At 54.4% G+C, this 18,726-nt stretch overlaps 1 protein-coding gene across 2 annotated transcripts in view; it reads right to left on the bottom strand.

The window, feature by feature from the left end:
* tenm1 (teneurin transmembrane protein 1) overlaps positions 1 to 18,726 on the bottom strand; it is a 203,657-nt gene that overhangs the window by 63,999 nt on the left and 120,932 nt on the right. For both annotated transcript variants that reach the window (XM_086178716.1, XM_086178717.1), the window contains exons 6-10: positions 17,091 to 17,264; positions 7,489 to 7,691; positions 5,504 to 5,711; positions 1,844 to 1,945; positions 121 to 315 (exon numbers count right to left, since the gene is read on the bottom strand). In XM_086178716.1, coding sequence (XP_086034842.1) covers positions 121 to 315; positions 1,844 to 1,945; positions 5,504 to 5,711; positions 7,489 to 7,691; positions 17,091 to 17,264 — 882 coding nt within the window. The remainder of the gene's footprint in view (positions 1 to 120; positions 316 to 1,843; positions 1,946 to 5,503; positions 5,712 to 7,488; positions 7,692 to 17,090; positions 17,265 to 18,726) is intronic.

The following is an 18,726-nucleotide window of genomic DNA, read 5'->3' as shown; positions in this document are numbered from 1 at the left end:
TTCGTTTCCATAATATCTGAACTAGGTCATATGAATATAACGTTGGCACGGACGAGTGCAGGAGGTGCAGGGGTTCCTTCTTCTGCCGCGTCAGCGTGGACCTTCTCAGGTTCCTCTCACCTTGCTCGCAGTTCACCCCCTTGTACGCCGGACTGCAGATGCATATTCCCTGGATGCAGGAGCCGTGGTTGGAGCAGGTGGGGTCGATGCACTGGCCCTCCTCCACGTTACACTCCGCCCCCTTCCAGCCGGCCAGGCACACACACCGGCCCTTCTCATACACACCGTTACCGCTGCACAGCACCGGGCAGGAATCTGCAACAGGACAAACACAGATTACACTGCTGTCCTCTTGTCAAACTGTCTCTCTGTCTTTCCCTCTCTCTCTCTCTTTCTCACACACACACACACACACACACACACACACACACACACACACACACTGCTGCAGTATATTAGCTGGGAGACCGCAGTAACCCACTGAGAGAGGGGCTACGCTCTCTTATCTCAGCTTGTGCGCAGATTCAGCAAATCCTCCGGCTGCCTCTGTCTCACTCTCCCTCACACACACACACACACACACACACACACACACACACACACAAGCGCACGCACACACGCGCACACACACACACACAAACACACACCAGCTTATCACTCACACTGTTTCAATTTACTCAAGCACCACCTGAGCCCGGCTACCACGGCAAACCAGGAATTGTAGAAAATCCCCCCGAACGTCACCTCACCTGCTCTGAAGAGGCCGTGAAAACAATCGTGAAAACGGAAAGATCAGGAGAAGACGGTGGGAATGAGGGTGCAGAAGTGGTGGCGTCGGCGTGCACGTGGCCGGCGGCCAGAGTTGGGGAAGGGATGGGAGGGGAGACACCGTCCCGCCTCCGGGATAATTGTCGGCCTGCGCTAATACGTGCACGTACGTGCATTCCTTCACAGCAAACCCTGCCGTCCCAGCTTGCAGGTGAAGCTCACAGCTCTGGGTGAGCGAGCAGAGGCGGGAGGAGCCTATGAATGAGGGATGAGCGTGGAGGTCGTGGTGACGTCATCATCCGCTCACCCGTTCCGTTGGACAAGAGGCGGGGCCTTCCCCCCTCCCCCCCTCCCAATGGGCTCTGTCAAAGTACTCTGATTACTCCTGGCGGACACCGTCATGAGTGTTCGAGTGCTCTGGCGTGACGAGGAGGACGTGGGATTTGAATGTGAGCTCCGCAAAGACGCTCTGCATCATCTCTGCTCGGTGGTGCTGATGGATCTTCTAAACCCCAGCGTGGAGCTCCGCTGAGGGACGCCAGCGCACGACAGCGGATATTCAAGGGACAGCGGGCCTTCGGTAGAACGGTCGATGAAGACCGGTGAGGTCTTCATCTGCGACGACCGCGGCCCGTCGGACGCCGTCTTCACTCGGTTTCAGTCTCCGTCCGTCCGTTTGTCGAAGCCACAAAGTTAGGAAATAAATCCAGCTCTCCGGGACCCGGGCGTGGAGAGCGGCCTTCCCTCGGCCTGCAGGAGCACATTTCTCGGACCCCCATTTTACGTAATCGCATCCAGATACATTATAAAGCTAAAGTTTCCGTGGTGTTTATATTCCCATTACATTCCCCCGGCAGATTTTCTGCATCACTGGTCCATAAATCTGAACTTTACAATCCTAAATCTCGGCGGGAAAAAAGAAAACGAAAACCTGCACGAGTTTCTGTAATCGAAGTGCGAGCGGCTTTTAACGGAGGTTACACGGAAATAAGAGAAAACACAGAGAAGTCCGGACGCGGTGGTTGGTTTCAGAGGTCGAAGAAGATGACGTCCATTCATGGGTTCATTTATTTACCTTTGGCGCAGTCGGGCCCCAGGAAGCCTGCGAAGCAGTGGCAGTGTCCGGCCACGCACTCCCCGTTCCCGTTGCAGTCGGTGGAGCAGCCGTCCATCGTTTCTGAAACAATAAGCATCGCGCACACACACACACACGCACACACACACACACACACACACACACACACGAGTCATGAATCCGGGCTGAGGCGTAGAAAAGCCAAGTTGTAAATATTCTCCTGCTCCTCCGCCGGCGTGTTGCTTCCTCTTATTGAATGAGTGATCTGATAAGCGATGGATGGCTCCCTCGACACGCGGCCGGATTAGATTAGTCCCATCCAGCTGCCGCCGCTCTCCGGGGAGAACACACACTCGCTCTCACCGAGCAGCGCGGAAACCGTCGCTCCGGACGCGGGCCGAAACCCTCATTCCTCAGATATACCGCTTATCCTGCGCGAGGGGAACGGATCCCTGCCGTCCATCAACCATTCAATCATTCGCACGTCATAGAGAGAAAAACAAGTGTTCGCGCCATCATTCACTCATCTGGACAACACGACTCTCAGGTGAAACTCCCGCGTGTGTTTGGACTAAAACCATTGGTTCTTTCATTCTCACGTCACACGGAGACAAACCGCCATTGGCCCTCATTTACACCTCAGGTAGAAACTCAACATCCGACGGCAGTGGACCTCCTGCATGTTTAATCATCTGCCAGTTTCTCTGCTGCGGCGTCCAGGTGTGGACGGCGTGCAGAGGAGCAGAGGAGCCTCGGTCACCCCTTCGGACGGTCCGATCTGGCACGGAGAGCGCCGGCGTGCGGGCCGGTAATTAAAACGGGGTGTCGGGAGCGCCGCCCCCGCGTCACCCCGTCCCGTCCGCCCCGGCTGCAAAGAGCGGGGATGGACTCCAGAGTCCGACCGCCGCGGTCCCCTGGCTCGGATGACAGGTCCTTCACAGGCGCCGCTTTCTCCCTCTCTCACACACACACACACACACACACACACACACACACATGTGCGGGCACACGCAAACACACAACGTTATTATATGACACTCGCCTTGAGGCGTGTGTGACACATGCTAATGAGAGCAGCCCTGCCAGCCGCTGGCAGCACCGCGTTATCCTCCACAGCAGTGCATCGCCACGGAAACCAAAGTCATTTTCACCTCCATCACCTGTCATCGTCACACTGATGGAGAGAAGGAGTGGCAATCATCTCTCTCCCACGCAGCCAGGAGGACTCGCACACCTCGCACTCGGCATGCCTCTCTCTCAGGCTCAGAGAAAATAAAAAACACACACACACACACACACGCACACACAGAAATGTCAATTTTGTGTCCGGCACCTAATAAATGCAACGGACGAAATCTGGTCTGCAAGGTCAGCGAGGGCCTTCTAATCCCAGGAGCGGCAGCGACGTCACAGACGCTTCTCGGGTCGATACCTCAGCCGTGAAAACCTCCGGAAAATTAACAGGTAACTTATGAAGGGCCAGGTATTTATTCTAGATCGCGCACACGTGTGTGTGTGTGTGTGTGTGTGTGTGTGCGTGCGCACGGGCCCGCAACCCACGCTCACTCTTTACTCTCGACTGACTCGACCATTCCAGTTAGAAATCACTCAAGCCAAAAGTTATTGCAGTTAAACGCCATTATAAAATGTGTGCTTCCAGCCAAGCGATCTGATTGGTCAAATAAGTATTCCAATTGTACTTTATGAGCCTGTAAAGCTGCAGCCACGCTTTATGACCCCTGGGATTTATGAAAGAAATGAAGTGGCTATTCAGCTAACTAGAAACAGTTTGCTGGAAATATTTCTCCCAATCATCTGTTTGGTGTGAAGTTCAAGGTGTTTGTCTGCTTTCGCCGCTTTGCCTCTGTTGTACAAAAAAAAGAACAAAAAAAAAAGAATAATCGAGTGGATTTGTGACAATGGGTGAAGTGCAGTGATTATTCATAATTAGCCCGGTGGGAAGCGTCAGTCGGTGGGAAGCGGCGAGGTGCGGAGGGGGGATTGGAAAGGAAAGCGCTGGAATCCAGGAAAATCACGGCGGCCATTAAAGGAGGAGGCGGAAATAAACAAACAGGGAAAAACCGTCACTGAGTCTGCAAAATGGAGGGACGTTCATTGGAAAGAGGCACATATAGTAATAAGACAATGAAAATAATGATGATAATGGAAGAACGCAGGTGTTGATTGTCAAATAAAATAGCTTTGTGAACTAACCTGGGCTGCGGGATCATAAAAAAGGCCACGCGTTTGAGCTGCGATTCAGCTTTTTAAGGTGACGTTCTCCAGCAAAGCATGGATATTGTGCTCCTCCTGCAGCTCCTGCTTGCAGGACCACGGAAGCCGAGGCGGCCGTTCTAAGCTGCTTTGTTTCCAGTCAATCCAAATAGGAACATTTGGGGGTTAAGATGCGATGGGGTTTGCAGCTTTTCCCCGCAGTCGGCGGTGACGTGGAGGGGCCGGGACGTTTACCATCGGCTTTGGGCTTCGACGAGGCTTGGACGAGGTCTCCAGTACGAGTCTGGGCTGAATGTCGGAGTGGCCGTGGAGACGTTCACTTCATCAGGAACAACCTGAGGCCCTCAGAGGGAGACGCATCCCTTCTGCTGCTTGCTTTACTCTGTCTTCCTCACTTCCACCATCACCTGGTGTGAAACACTTTGCTGGGCGGGGCCGACGAGGATGCTTTCTACATCCAGATACACACACACACACACACACACACACACACACACACTCCTGCGTTGTCCACAGCTTCCGTAATACAACACAAGGTCCCTTCCAGAACCCTCGGACACACTCCTGTGTGCTCTGATCAAGAACCATGGAACGTGACAGAAAGAGGAGGAGGAGGAGGAAGAGGAGGGCGAAAAACTGGGAGATACACACACACACACACACACACACAAACACACACACACACACACACATACACACAAACCCACACACTTGTGATTCAAAACCACTCCGGATGCAATCCCCCCTGTCCGCTTGCGGTTGTTTTGTCTTCCCGGAGATGTATAACGTATTCGACGGCACACATTCTTTTGTTTTCTTTTCTTTTATGGATGAAATAAAAAGTTTGGGAGTGCGACTGGAACAAATGCGAGCCTGCGGGGCCTCGGCTGGCAGACGGAGTCCAGCTGAGAGGAAGTGCAGTGTGTACCAACTCTTCGGTAGCCCTGACTCTTGCTCAAGGGAGGCGGCGGGAGCTTCTTTACGATCGGCCACGTCTGATTACCGTCTGCCGACTCCTCATCACAGAAAAACAAACACGGAACGAACCGAGAAAGAACCTCGGACCTGATATTTGGAGCGTCCATTCATCCACCCATCGTCTCTGCCTCTCAGGTGCTGCCAGGCTGGCAGGGCGCGGCTGGCCAGAGGCGACAGTCGCCTCGGACCGTTCAACCACTCACCCTCTCACACGCCCGGCCTCCAGCGAACCTCAGCAGGACTTTGCACTGAAGCCCTTTCTTTCTAACACATTGATGGGAGGCTTCAAGTGTGTGTGTGTGTTTGATCCACTGGCCGTAACAGCAGAGACACGGCTGCAGTGGATCTTCCACCTTTGGTATGTCGACCCTGTACCGGTGCGTTTGGCTCCCGGCCGGCCGATCGGACGTGGTGTCGGGCGGCGGCTGTGCCACTGATGGCGCTCACCTATGGGCGTGCAGTGGAGCAGGACCTGCTCCAGGTTGCGTCCGTCGTTGTAGAGGGCCAAGTGCCAGGTGCCGGGGTCCATGTACTCGATGAAGCCCGTCTCCTGGAGGCTGCTGAGCAGCAGGCCCTTGGGGGACCTGGCGGCCGAGACGGGGTCGCTCAGGGACCTGGGCAGGGACTTCCCATCCAGCAGCTTCACAAAGTCAAACTGAAGACGGAAGGAAAACGGAATCAGAGCGACGGGTTGTCGGAGGAGCTCTCTGCCCGCTGCGGGTGGAGCTGCGCGGTGCTGGCAGATCTTCTGAGGAGCCCACACACAAAGGAGCGGCACGAGGTGTGATTACGGGACGCGAACGGCGCGATACGAAGCCAAAGAAGTGAAGGAAAATCATCATCTGTGGCAGCTTGACAGTCGCCGGTTCAACGCCTTGACGTTCGGCTGATAGCGCGGGCAGATTCCACCACCCGGCTCCCTAAATGGAACAGACGCATTCATCTCTGGAACCCCGTCTGCGCTCCTTCCTCTCCTCGTCCTCCTCCCGCCGCCCGCCGCCCTCCTTGAACCGCCGCGCTCCCCGAGGGATATTTGTCACACGAGTGTCAAAAACAGCCGGCTAATTAGAACCTCTTCATGCAGACGCCAGCCGCCGTGCACTGATGTTAAAAAGCACATGACACAGCCAAGTGTGTGTCTGCTTGTGTGCGCGTATATGCGTGCGCTGCTGTGTTCTACACCGCGGATCACATAGGTGTGTGTTTGTGGTTTGGTGGGTGTGACACACACCGTCAACGCTGTCAAGCGATTTATTTATTTCTTCCCAGGCAGAAACAAAGTGCGCCCACACGATTTGAGGTCACGAAGACCTCCGTCCCTCCGTCCCTCCGTCCGTCCGTCCCTCCGTCCGTCCGTCCGTCCCCGGGGTGGAGATGGAGGCGCCGGAGGGTCAGAGGAGCTGCTGCAGCTCCAGTAAACAGTCGGCTTGTAAAGCATTTGAATGTTTTTGTGTTCTATTTGCACGCACGCTGTTCAAAGTGTTCTATCCTCTCGTCTCACCGTGGCCCGATTTCAGCCTGTGAACATGGCAGGTTGCCATAGCAACAGCAGCAACAGCAGCAACAACCGGGCCCCGCGCCGTCGCGCGTTACGGATTAATGTGTCTCCGCGTCACCTCCATGTGCGAGTGTGTGTGCGTGTGTGTGTGTGTGGGGGGGGGGGGGTTAGCATGCTGCTCGTCCTCCTGATTCTCCTCTATTCAAAAAGCCGGAGGTCGTGCTCTGACCTCCAATCCGTGACTTTCCAACGTCTCTCCACCGACCCGCGGACCTGAGAACCTGCCCGGCTCGTTGCAGGCGGTGGCTGGCCGACACGCGGGCTGATCAGTAGGCCGCTAGCACTGCATGACCGCACGGGGGTCCACGCCACTCGACGATGACTTGCGATCAGAGGTCCCGCGAGTCCCTTCGCGGTCGCTTTTGGGCGACGGCATTTATCTTGCAGACCGTGGAACCCTCGGCCGCGGTAGATGGGTCGACGCTCTGTCGAAGGAACATCATCACGAGGCTCCTTGTGAGCTCCGGTAATTCCACATCTCAGAAACCTCAAACCCGAACTGTCATCACTCGGCACAGGGAGGCACGCGGGTGCGTGGGGTTCGCCTCAATGCGTATCTGATTACTTTGATAGAGGTAAGCCAGCGGTTCTAGGAACGCGCAGAGCGAGCGGATGGGAGGTGGGTGTCTGGCACCGACATCCAAAACATAATCAAAGAGTATGTTAAGGATAATTGCCTGACTGCTGACTTCTTTCTATTCCCGCTGAATAAACTAGTTGCAGCGCGAGGCCTCGCTGCTTTAATATGCAGACTGATAATCAGAGCCGCGGAGAGTTTGCGGAGGTGTCGAGCAGATCCTTTATGAATCCCCCAAAAGGAAGAAACGCCGCCTCGGCCTCGGCCGGGGTCGGAGGCGGCGTGGACGGGCCTCACCTGTGTGTGCGTGGGCGGGATGTTCCTGCGGCCGTAGACGCCCAGCAGCGCGTTGTGTGAGAGGGACAGGTTGAACTTGATGTAGGTCGGGTGGTGCACCGTCATGTGGAACCTCCAAAACAGCCCCGGCGGGACGGCCTGGCTCTGCTGGGTCCCCACGTCCACCTCGCCGCGGTCGATGGCGCGCCCTCGCACCCACTTCTCTGCAGGAAGAAAAGCGCAGAAGATAAGGGACGTTTATCCACCCGTCGCAGATCCGTCCACGTGCGCGGCGAGCGCCGGGACCAAACCGTCCGCGACCCCGAACAGCGGCGTGATCGGGAGCGGCCCCGACCACCCGGGGCCCGGGAGAACATCGGGAACGGCCGGGGCCGCCGCCGAAACCCAGCTGTTTCAAAAGAGCCGCTTCGGACGGACTCTGGAAAAAAGTCTCTGCATGGAGATGAAGTTCTTTGGAGAGGAAGTGCTTTGTCTGGGAGCCGTCGCCACACGCTTTGTCCTGCGCTGCATTAGCATCTTTTAACAAGAAGGAGTGCCTACATTTGTGCCAGTGTGTGAGGAAAAAGAGAAAGAAAAAAAACGGGTAATGAGTGAAACCGAGGAGGACACACACACACACACACACACACACACACACACAAACACGCACACGTAGGCACAGAATAGTGTCACAGCGCCCGGATAGTGTCTTGAGTGAGAGCGGCTCTTTGTTTGTGCAGAGAATGGCTCTCCGGCCATCAGTTCCTCGCCTCCCCGCAAGCCTTTATCCGTCGGCGGCCGGTCCTTTGTGCGGCGGAGCAGACGAACCTCTCCAGCCCTCTTTGTGTCAGCCTTTATGGAGAGTTATATGTCCGCTGCTAAAAGAAGATGGAGGAAATACGGCGACGGAGGGGAGCCGGCCGATCGTTACGGCCACAAAGGCGGGAGAGCGGTTAGGGGCAGATTCATGGACGGGGCCGCCGGCTTTCAATCTATAACGCCCGCGGCTTTACCGCTCCATTATGGCGGCAGCGTCCACGCCCGCGGACGCCCCACATTCATCACGTGTTCCGTCGGACGGCCGAAGCCAGAGGTTCCTGCGCTTTTGTCTCCTGCTATCGATCTCCGCCTCGACGGTTATCCACCGCGACCTGCGCGAGGTGAGATATTATGGGATGTCCCCCTGTCATTTTTTACCCGGACGCACCGAAGACGCACCCGTCCTTGGAACCGCCTGCCGATCGGTCGATCCGCCGGTGCCGCCCGTCCTGACACGGCCCTCCTAACACCTGGTCTCCACAGAACTCTCCGCACCTTGAGCTTTGCCGGTGAAAATTCCCCCAGAGCCGCCGTGCCCGCCGCTCGCCAGAGCGTCGGGAGCAACCGGGCGGTTTGCCTCTCCCTCAAGGACACGTCGGCATGCGGACGGGAGGAATCTGAGGTCGGACCGCCAACCTCAGATTCCTCCTTTCGCCGCTGCTTCCCCGGAGCAGGGGGGGGCGGGGGGGGTCCCAGGGGTCACAGGGGTCCCGGGGGTCAATCGATTGATGGAGTGATCAGCTGAACCCGACTGACGGGAGAGGTCGGAGCGCGCCGGGAAGGAGAGGGAGGTCCGAGGAGCCCCATCAAGGAGGCAGGGACAGGGGGGAGTGTTGGGTGTGAAGCGTAAAATGTCCCTCTAATAAAATAGAATATAAGCAGCAAGGCAGAACTAAGGTGGGCCGTCATGCCTTCCTGCCAAGTATGCCTCAGCAGTCCATTCCTTTTAATTCTAATCCCCACTCCTGTGCCTCGCCACAAAAAAGTGAAGGGCGAGCGGCAGAGGGATGGATGTCCTGCGGAAAGCAGGCTTTTATGCAGCCCTGGATGAATGGGACATGAATAGGGCATGGCAGGTGGCGGCGCGCTGGCAGCTGACTGGCAGGCCGGCGGGCGGACGAGCGCTCCGCTCCTTCTGATGCTAATTGCTGGAAAGCGGATCCGCGAGTCTGATGTAACCAAACGACAGAGGCGCTGGGGTCGGCAGAGGGGGCCCGAGGGGCCGCGAGGGGCCGCGAGGGCCGGGGACGGGGAGCAGAGGGCCGGATCAGCGCGAAGCTGGCCTCGGCACGGACCGGCAACGATGCTAGCCGGGCTAACTGTCAAATCTGATGCTCCACTGGGAGCTTCTCACAGCCTCTTCATCATCTTCTTTTGAATTTGATCATTTTTTTGGCTTGTTTCGCCATTTTTGTATCACTGTCCGGTGTTGTAATTGCACACGTATATGGAGATGATTGGATGGCTTATCCATCCATCCATCCATCCATCCATCCATCCATCCATCCATCCATCCATCCATCCATCTATGCATCGTCCATCCATCCATCCATCCATCCATCCATCCATCCATCCATCCATCCATCCATCCATCTATGCATCGTCCATCCATCCATCCATCCATCCATCCATCCATCCATCCATCCATCCATCCATCCATCCATCCATCCATCCCTGATTCCTGAGGATCAATAATGGTACATCTCTGCAAAGCTCTGGCCCCTGCAGGCACAGACACCTGTGGTCAATCTCTTCTCATGGTGACAATAAAAGCAGATTGAAGAGCGGAGGTGTTTTCCTCTCAGAGGCGGCCTGGTGACTGGCGCACCCTCATGTCTCCCCCGACCGCTCAGATTACAGCTGTCAATCAATGCCGCCGCCGCAAGCGCCCAGGAGAATCCCGGCACCGAACCCGGGCCGCTCTGTGACGGCGTCTCTGGCGGCATTAAATGCCTGGTTATTTCTTCTTCCTGGCTGACAGGAGGAACGGCGCGTGACGACAGGACACCCTGCACCTTTAACAAGGGAAATCGGCAAGCAATTGAAAATTGCTGGTCGTTACTTAGGATAATAGTACATGTAAAAACAAAAAGCGTCACATAAATCCCGTCCTTTTCATCATTAATTGGCAGCAGAAGCCGGTTGTAAGCAAAAGAAAAAAAGAGAAATGTGTTTGTGTTTATTTCCGAACGTTGAGCTGTTTAAAGAGGTGATGAAAGTGTTGCAGAGTCTATTTATGTCTGACATCAAGACACAGCCTGCTGATGGATGGATGGATGCTGCTGGGAAGGCCTGCAGCTCCCAGCTAAGGAGGGACCCTACCTTACACCATCACTGCTCACACACACACACACACACACACAAGGACATATTTACTACGAGCACCAAAAACATATGCACATATGCAACATGCACACACATACTGTATGTACTAGAAACACACACACACACATACTACACACACACACACACACACACACACTCACGTGCTACACACACACACACACACACACACACACACACACACACACACACACACATTTGCTACAAGCACCAAAAACAAATGCACATATACAACATACACACACATACCGTATGTACTAGAACGACACACATACTACACACACACACACATGCTACACACACACACACACCTACTACAAAACCACACGTACCGCAAACACATGTCCATTTACTCCAAACACACACACACACGCACACACACACACACACACACACACGTACTACAAGCACCAAAAACAAATGCACGTATACAACATACGCACACATACTGTGTGCACTCCAAACACACACGTACTACACACATATATTTGTGATACAAACACATAGACCACGGGCATGTTGACAAGCATTACAAACACGTGCACGTGTGCCACAGAAACCTGTAGGTGTAATCCAAACACATGACAATGTAATCCAAGCATCTGCACATGTACTCCAAACAGGTTAAACGTGTACATACACTACAAACATGTACATGTACTATAAACATGTACATACAATACAAACATGTACATGTACTTTAAACATGTACATGGACTACAGACATGTACATGTACTTTAAACACGTACATGCACTACAGACATGTAAACCTGCCGCCAAATCCAGCTCCTGCTGACCTTTGACCTGTTAGCGCCGCGTCTCTAAGGGTTTGTTAAATCAACAGTTATCCAGTTGCCTTCATTAACGTGTGCGTGTGTTTTTCAGTGCCCGTCACGTCCTGTCTACACTGTGCTTCTCATGTGCGCGCACACGCGTGTGCGTACGCGCACATGCGCTAGCCAAGTGAAGGAGATGAGCTACATTAGGACTCGGAACACAAGGTCTAATTAATTTCTCTTGCCTTGGGGTTATTCAGGTAAAACAATTACACCTGTAATCTATTTTCCAAGGAACTAAACTGTCTTTGCAATGAATGTTATTATCCCTCGGATTCTAATGAAGCCCGGAACAGACCGGGAGTGCGTCTGAGGTCTTTGTGACGGGACACGTCCGCAGGGACGGCGCTGGCGCGCTCGCGCACGTGCGCGCCAACGCCGTCGTTACCGGGGCGTCGCCGGCAGTGTAAAGCCGAAGCACATCGGAGCGGACAACATTAACGGTGTTCCAAATGCGGCAGAGATTGAGTTTGCCGCAGGATGAATAAAAATATAACAATGGGCAAGGTCTCTATAATTACTGGGATTCAATTAAGGGCCTTTTGAGCAGGTGGCTTAATAAGCTTTCGGCCCGGTCTCTCCGCCGCGCAGCCTAATGAGTGTCAGTCAGAGTCAGGAGAAGATAATTCTCTCGGCCCCGGGGCCTTCCATTACTCTCTCATCCTCGCCTCCCGCCGCCGGGCCCCGGGGCTACGACTGTGACGGACGGGGCGCCCGTTGGACCGCCGTCTTCCCCGTGACACCCGGACTGCGCTTTTACACGCTCACGCTTGTAACGGTTTTGTTCTAAGCGGACGCGCGAATACGCCGCTTGTTTCCTCTGGAAACGCTGCCGCACTCGCTCGGCTTCTCTCTGCCCGCCGGAAAAAGCTCGCGAGGTCCGGTCTGATTTTCTCATTTTTCATCTGACCTCACCCGTACGCCGTCCTTTACAGTGTCGGCGCCCCGGTTAGAAACACCGCCGAGCTCCTTTTGTTTTCGGTCGGTCACTTTGTGTTGCTTTTACGTGCTTCCTGCGCGCCTCCTGCATTCAGGGGAGTTTGAACCTGCCAAATATGATACGACTTACATCCGCCCACCGCCACGGACTTAATGGACTTCACGCAGGAATGCTTTCTCTTTCCTTGCCTTGCACAAAGTAATACCAGGGAAATTAATGGATTTTATACATTCATAAAATGTGCACTAAGAAGGCAAATATTTTTTCCCCGGCCGCCACCTGCGTGGGTCAGATCACTTTACGTGCTAAATTGAATGTCAGCTAATGTTGAATTAGGGTGGAACTTGGGGGGGGGGGGGCATCCGTCTGGAGCACGGAAACTACAAACTGACGCAACAAATATCCGTGACTCTATTTTAATAAGAAATTGAATTAATAGCATGAAAAAAATGAACATCCTGTGAGATTGCGGCATTTAAAACGATGCTGAGGTGAATGGCAGTTCCTGCCCAGACCGGCACCGGACACCAGTGAAGGAAGGCATTTTATTTTACGTGTCTAAAACTAATAGGTCCTTGTTTGAAAGAATGAATGAATGAATACCTATTAGGTTATTGTAGCGTGGCCTTATGCTTCTAGAGTATATATCATTGGATGACAGGGTGAATAGTGAGTGAATGTCTCTGTATGCACTCCTGTGATTGGCCGGTCCGGGGTGAGCGCCTTTTCTCGGCCGATCGCAGCCCCCTACTCCGGCCCCCTAGGACCGCAGGTGACGGGGGCTGCAGGCCAATGTGTTGTAGGTGAGGAATGAACGAATGTCGTTGATGTTAGTACCACGCTGGGCCGCGGGTCGTACCCGGCGGTCCACCCGTGGCGTCCCGGCGGCGCGGCAGAGCGTGGGCCCTCCTGGCTTCCTGCTCCTCGGAGACCTCGGATCATTCGTGATCACATGAATGGGAGGTAGCGCTGTCTGCTAGCATGACGGCGGGCCGGTGGGGAGTTTCCATCTCCGGCCACATTGTGAGTGTGCAGAGCGCAGAGGTCTCAGGAGGCTGCTGAGACCTCCCTGCAGCAGCGAGGTGATTGACAGCACCTGCTTTCTATTGAGGAGGAGCGTTTGGACGGCGTGCCTGGATGCATGGAGAGCGGCCCGGCTTCACCGCCAAACTGTCTCTATCAGGGACGGCTGAGCGGTGGAACCAGGGGGGGGGTTGATGAGGGATGGTCTTCTTGGGGGAGCGAGGGGGGGGGGGGGGGGGGGGGGGTGTAAGTGAAATGTCAGGAGGAGAGAGAGTGGTGGAAATTGAAGAGTTTGAGTGGTTGGCAGAAAAGCACGAGTCCAATAAGTTTAAGAAATAATTGTATCGGTGACCTTTAAAGGTCACGCCTTGAAAACCCTTTTTAAGGACCTCATTCTTCTCAGCATTATCAAAACCACAAATGGATTCATCTGCGCCGGGCGGCCAATCATCATCTGAATATATTTTGTGATGGTAAAGTTCAGCCCTGGGAACGGTTTCATGTGATCAATCCCCGGAACATCTGATTTATACCAGAGGTACCTTTTTAAAGCCCCCGTTTCCTGCCAAGAGCTAAACCCCGGAGCGCCGTGCTCCACCTGTGCACGCCCGTGCACGCTCACGTGCCGCGGTAAAAACCGCAGACCACGACGGGCCTCCGCGTCCGCGATCGGTCGACCTGTTTTGGATGCACGCTGAGCAACGGGCAGACATGTCGGCTTTCTCCGCTAAATGATCCGCTGGTATTCTCCTGTGCACGTGGGTGTGTTTATGTGCTCGTTCACGTGCAACATCCCCGAGAATGTATCCCAGCGTGAGAAAATCAATGAGAGCGGTGTAACACGGGCCCGTCCATCAGTGTTTGCACGCGTGCACGACGGTGCGCTCCCTCTCACATATCTGCTTCGCAATAAGTACACGTTTTCCCACTCCGCACGCACGCACGCACACACACACACACACGCACACACACACACACACGCGTGCACACCCTCGCTCCACACGGTCTAGAATATTGATATGGTCTTTAAGAGCCCTCCTCTCTGTCCGTGTCCCATCCCATCAATCCGAACGCCGTCTCCAAGCACAACACAAGATGGAGCGAGGAGAGCGCCGTGCTAAGCTAACCCCCCCCCCCCCCCTCCCCCTCATACAATCATTCCACCGGCTCAGGTGGAATTTCCGCAAACGCCACGTTTTCTCCTCGGTGCTTTTGGCTCCATAATGAGCGTGGTGCTCGCCGGCCGCGTGTCAGTTTATATCATTTCACAGCGTTAATGCATCGGCGGCGGCGTGCCGAGTGAAACGGCGCTCTGAAGCCGAGATGTTCTTCATTAAGGCTGCCGAGTCACTGACAGAACATTTCTTCTCTGGGCTCTTTCACTTTCATCTGCAACAGTGGAATTTTGTGTGTGCGCATGTGTGTGTGTGTGTGGGCTTGTCAGATAAAGAAATGGCATGTGTGTGTGTGTGTGTGTGTGTGTGAGATTCACACATGCACAGCAGCCTGAGGTTGATTATCATGGGGTGAGTGGCAATTAATGTAGCACTAATTAGAAAAGCTTTTATGTGTGGAGGACTTCGGAGGGCTCCCGTGATCTCTGGAATCTGCCGCAGAGATGGCGGCGGAAAACATTAAACGCCGTGCGAGCGGCTTGACGAGACGCTAACCGTACGCCCACGACACGGCGTGTCAATTAGCATCGATACTCGGCTCCGAGGCGGCGCCCGATTCTCCGCCCCGGATCCCCCGTCCGCTCGGAAGCCCGATATCGAACGGCGAGACTCTGCGGCGCCGGGACGGACGCGGAGCAGAGCGTGGACACGCCGGCGAGGACGGACGCTCTTTACCAAGACGGGCGGACGGTGACAAACACAGCCGCTCTCACACACACGCCACTTCTAAGAAGCGTCCGGCTCCAATTAGCTTCCAGGAGGTTGCCTCCTCCGGGGGAACCTTCTACTTCTGCTTCCCACAGGCGGTGAGGGACCGCAGCAGGGCCGCCGTGACCCGCGCCGTCGACTCCACGCTCCAAAACAGATCAGCCGAGGAGACGAAGAGGAAGACGACAAGGACGACATGGAGGTGGAAGCTGCCGCGGCGCTCATGGAATAATAACCGTGGACTGTCAGATGGTTGAGATGTTCTTATCTTCTCCCTGCACTGCTTTGCTGTGTGAAGAACCCTGTTTTATATATATATATATCTTCTTTTCCCTTCAGGGGTTGCCACAGCCAATCAACCTCATCCATATATTTTATATGTATATGTCTATATGTATTTTTTAGACATGGAAATATCAAAGTGCTGTTCTGAGGTGGCGTGTGTGCCCGGCCTGGCCCGGATTAGACGATGCTTCTGCTCTACATTCAAACAGATTCCTATCAGTCAACAGTTGCTCCTTCCCCCCCTCATCCTTTCTGTTCCCTCGCTCCCTCGCCGTGTAATCTCTGGGATTGTGCGGTTCCTCGGTGCGAGAGGTGATGGGCACGGCGGGATGAGCGTGATAATCTGGCACACTGGATTAGGGCCCAATCTGTAATCTCCGCGGCCCTTCCCTGTCCAGGGACCACCTCGGATGTGAGTGAATTAATCTGAGCCCCCCCCCCCGCCCCCCCCCCCCCCGCCCCGCCCGCATCCGCAGCTTAGCTTTGCCCATTTTGATTTCCCAGCTTTCATCAGAGGAAGTTGAAACAATAGATTGTCGTGACGCAACGCTCGGAAGCGAATTCCGCGACCCGCCGCTCCGTCCCAGGATTTAGCTACTGATGAGCGTGTTAATCCTCAGATTGTGAGGATTCATCAGGAGCGTCGCCCCGGAGACGTCCCGGGTTGCCGAAATTGCGGCGCGTTGCAGTTTCGGCGCGGCACGTTCGGGGTCGGAGCGATGCGATGTTCTCCCATGTAATATCCATCCGGTCGGACGGAGCGTGAAGGTTGCCGTGTCCTGGCCGACTCCCTGACCCGGAACACTCACAATTAATGTTCCATATCATGGGGTTAAATTGGTGTTAGTAATTCCCCCGGCTAGCTGAGAAATGGCGGCGGCAGTCGGGGGCTATTCCAGGCACGTAGCGGCTAAGAGGGAACATGATTAACCAATTACCTTGCCTTTCTAATGAATGAGTAATCAGTCCGAGGCGGCTCTCCGGACCGCCGTCTCTCAGTCATTTATTCGGAGCCCGCGGACGGGCGTCGCAGCCACGGGCGCATACGGTTTACTCTAAATGACATTTTCGGAGGGTTTGGGAGGGGGAGAATCATTCCAACCATTCGCTAATAACGTCTCTATCACAGCTGCCGCGTATTAACGCTTTATTCAAAAAGGGCCGCGGAAAGAAAATACATTCAGTAATAAAAGATGTGCGTCCGGGCAGGTGTGGCTATCGTGTGCGTGTGTGTGTGTGTGTGTGTGTGTGTGTGTGTGTGTGTGTGTGTGTGTGCCACCTGCACCTTCCCTCACTGATATCCTTGCCTCTGCCTGACACTTCCACACAGGTTTTTATTTAAGAGTTTGGGTGTTTACAGAAAGCTGCATTTGGTTTATTTGCACTGCTGATTCCATTCTGTCAGCCATTGGGTGCCGAGCATCTGCTGCCACGTATGTGTGTGTGTGTGTGTGTGTGTGTGTGTGCCTGTGTGTGTGTGTGTGTTGGCACACCTCTGTCGCCCGTGTGTGTGTTTTCCGTGTTGAGCGTGTCCAGCAGGTGGATGGAGCTGGTAGGCTTGGATTTGCTGTGGTCCTCCTGTTGATGGTCTGCCGAGCTCAGGCCGTTCTCGTACAGCTGGCTCTCACCGTGCCGCAGATGCCAGGTCAGACCTAACAGGTGGACGACTGCATGCGCCCACACACACACACACACACACACACACACACACGCACAGACAGACAGACACACACAGTGACAAGCAAAGAGAGGAGGGGGTAGACTGTATTAAAATTCAAGGCATGCATAAAGGTGTTTCCTGAACCTTCTTAAATTCCCATCTTGGAGATCTCATTCATTTTATGTGCTTATTACTACCCATTAAAGCAGTGGACAATTAGTAGACACACACACACACACACACACTACCGCCATCACATGCACACATAAACAGAGAACGTGGCAAAGGTGGGCAATTAAGGCAGATCTTCAGAACTGGAGCCCAGGGCTGGTATTAAAGTGCTAACACACTCTTTTATGCATGACTAATGAAGCCTTGAAAGCTGCTGCCGATTCTCAATCCATATGGGCCTTTTAAACAACAAAGGGTGCGGAGGACGCCGGGTTCCCCCTCCCACTCGTAAAACTGTTTACTAGGACAACAATCCGACACGCCGTTAAGTAAAAGAAACCAACACCTGCCGCTTAAGGAAATTAATTGTCTTGCGAGACTGTCAATAAAGCGCTGGGTAAATCATTCACCCGGCGCTGACCGACCGGCGGCTCTCGTCCGCCGGGATCGGGCTCCCCGGAAAGTAAAGAGCAGGAGGAAAAAAAAAAAAAACACAAAAAAAAAAAACGGGGGCTTTGGTTTCCACTTTAAAAAGAATCCATGAAGCTAATGTCCCTTTGCTGACGCCGAGAACAAAGCAAATAAAATAAATCATCGCAGATTTCTCTCCTCTGACACGTCGGGAACATCAAACAGCGGCAGAGACTCAAATCACTAAGTACCTATGGGACGGTGGCAGTTAGAGGATGGTTGCTGCATGCAGATCAAGGTAAGGAACTTCTGAAGACATCAAACATCTCCGCCGTCTCTCCTCTGTGCGCCGATCGGCGACACGGAGAGAAAGCGCTCCACGTGCACTTCCGAAAGCTCGTGCAAAACGACCGCTCGGCCGAAAAGACGAAAAAAAAAGAAAACCAGGAAACCGGCAGGCGCGAGAAGGCCCGCCGATCCGGCTCCGTCCGGCGGCCGCCGAGGAAGGCCTCGTCAGAACGCCGGAGAGCCGGAAGTCGTTTGCGGGCGTCTCTCTGCGCCGCCGAAACACTGCAAATCCAATGATGAGCTCGGAGAGTTGGAGTGGATTCGGTCCGGCGCCGAACTCCGGCATCTACCGGGGGAGTCGGGGAAATCATACGTTTGGAGTTCCGGCCCGGCCGCCGTCGGTTCGGCGCTCTACTCGTGCACAATATGAGCTCTTCAAAGCAGAACACTGACGATTACCAGGGGCGCGGGGGAGACGTCAGGCATCATTTAGCTCAGACTAATTGAACTGTCAGCCTGTGACGGCAGCAGACACGGACATGCACAGATTCCTCGCATCGGCGTGAGCAAGAGCCGTTCATTTTCAAAACACCCGCCCT

This window comes from Fistularia commersonii, chromosome 31 (assembly GCF_037954325.1).
Source record: "Fistularia commersonii isolate RoL2024-O1a breed Wild chromosome 31, RoL_Fcom_v1.0, whole genome shotgun sequence".
NCBI lineage: Eukaryota > Metazoa > Chordata > Actinopteri > Syngnathiformes > Fistulariidae > Fistularia > Fistularia commersonii.
The sequence above is the reverse complement of the archived record's forward strand: the minus strand, read 5'-3'. Positions and strand labels throughout refer to the sequence as shown.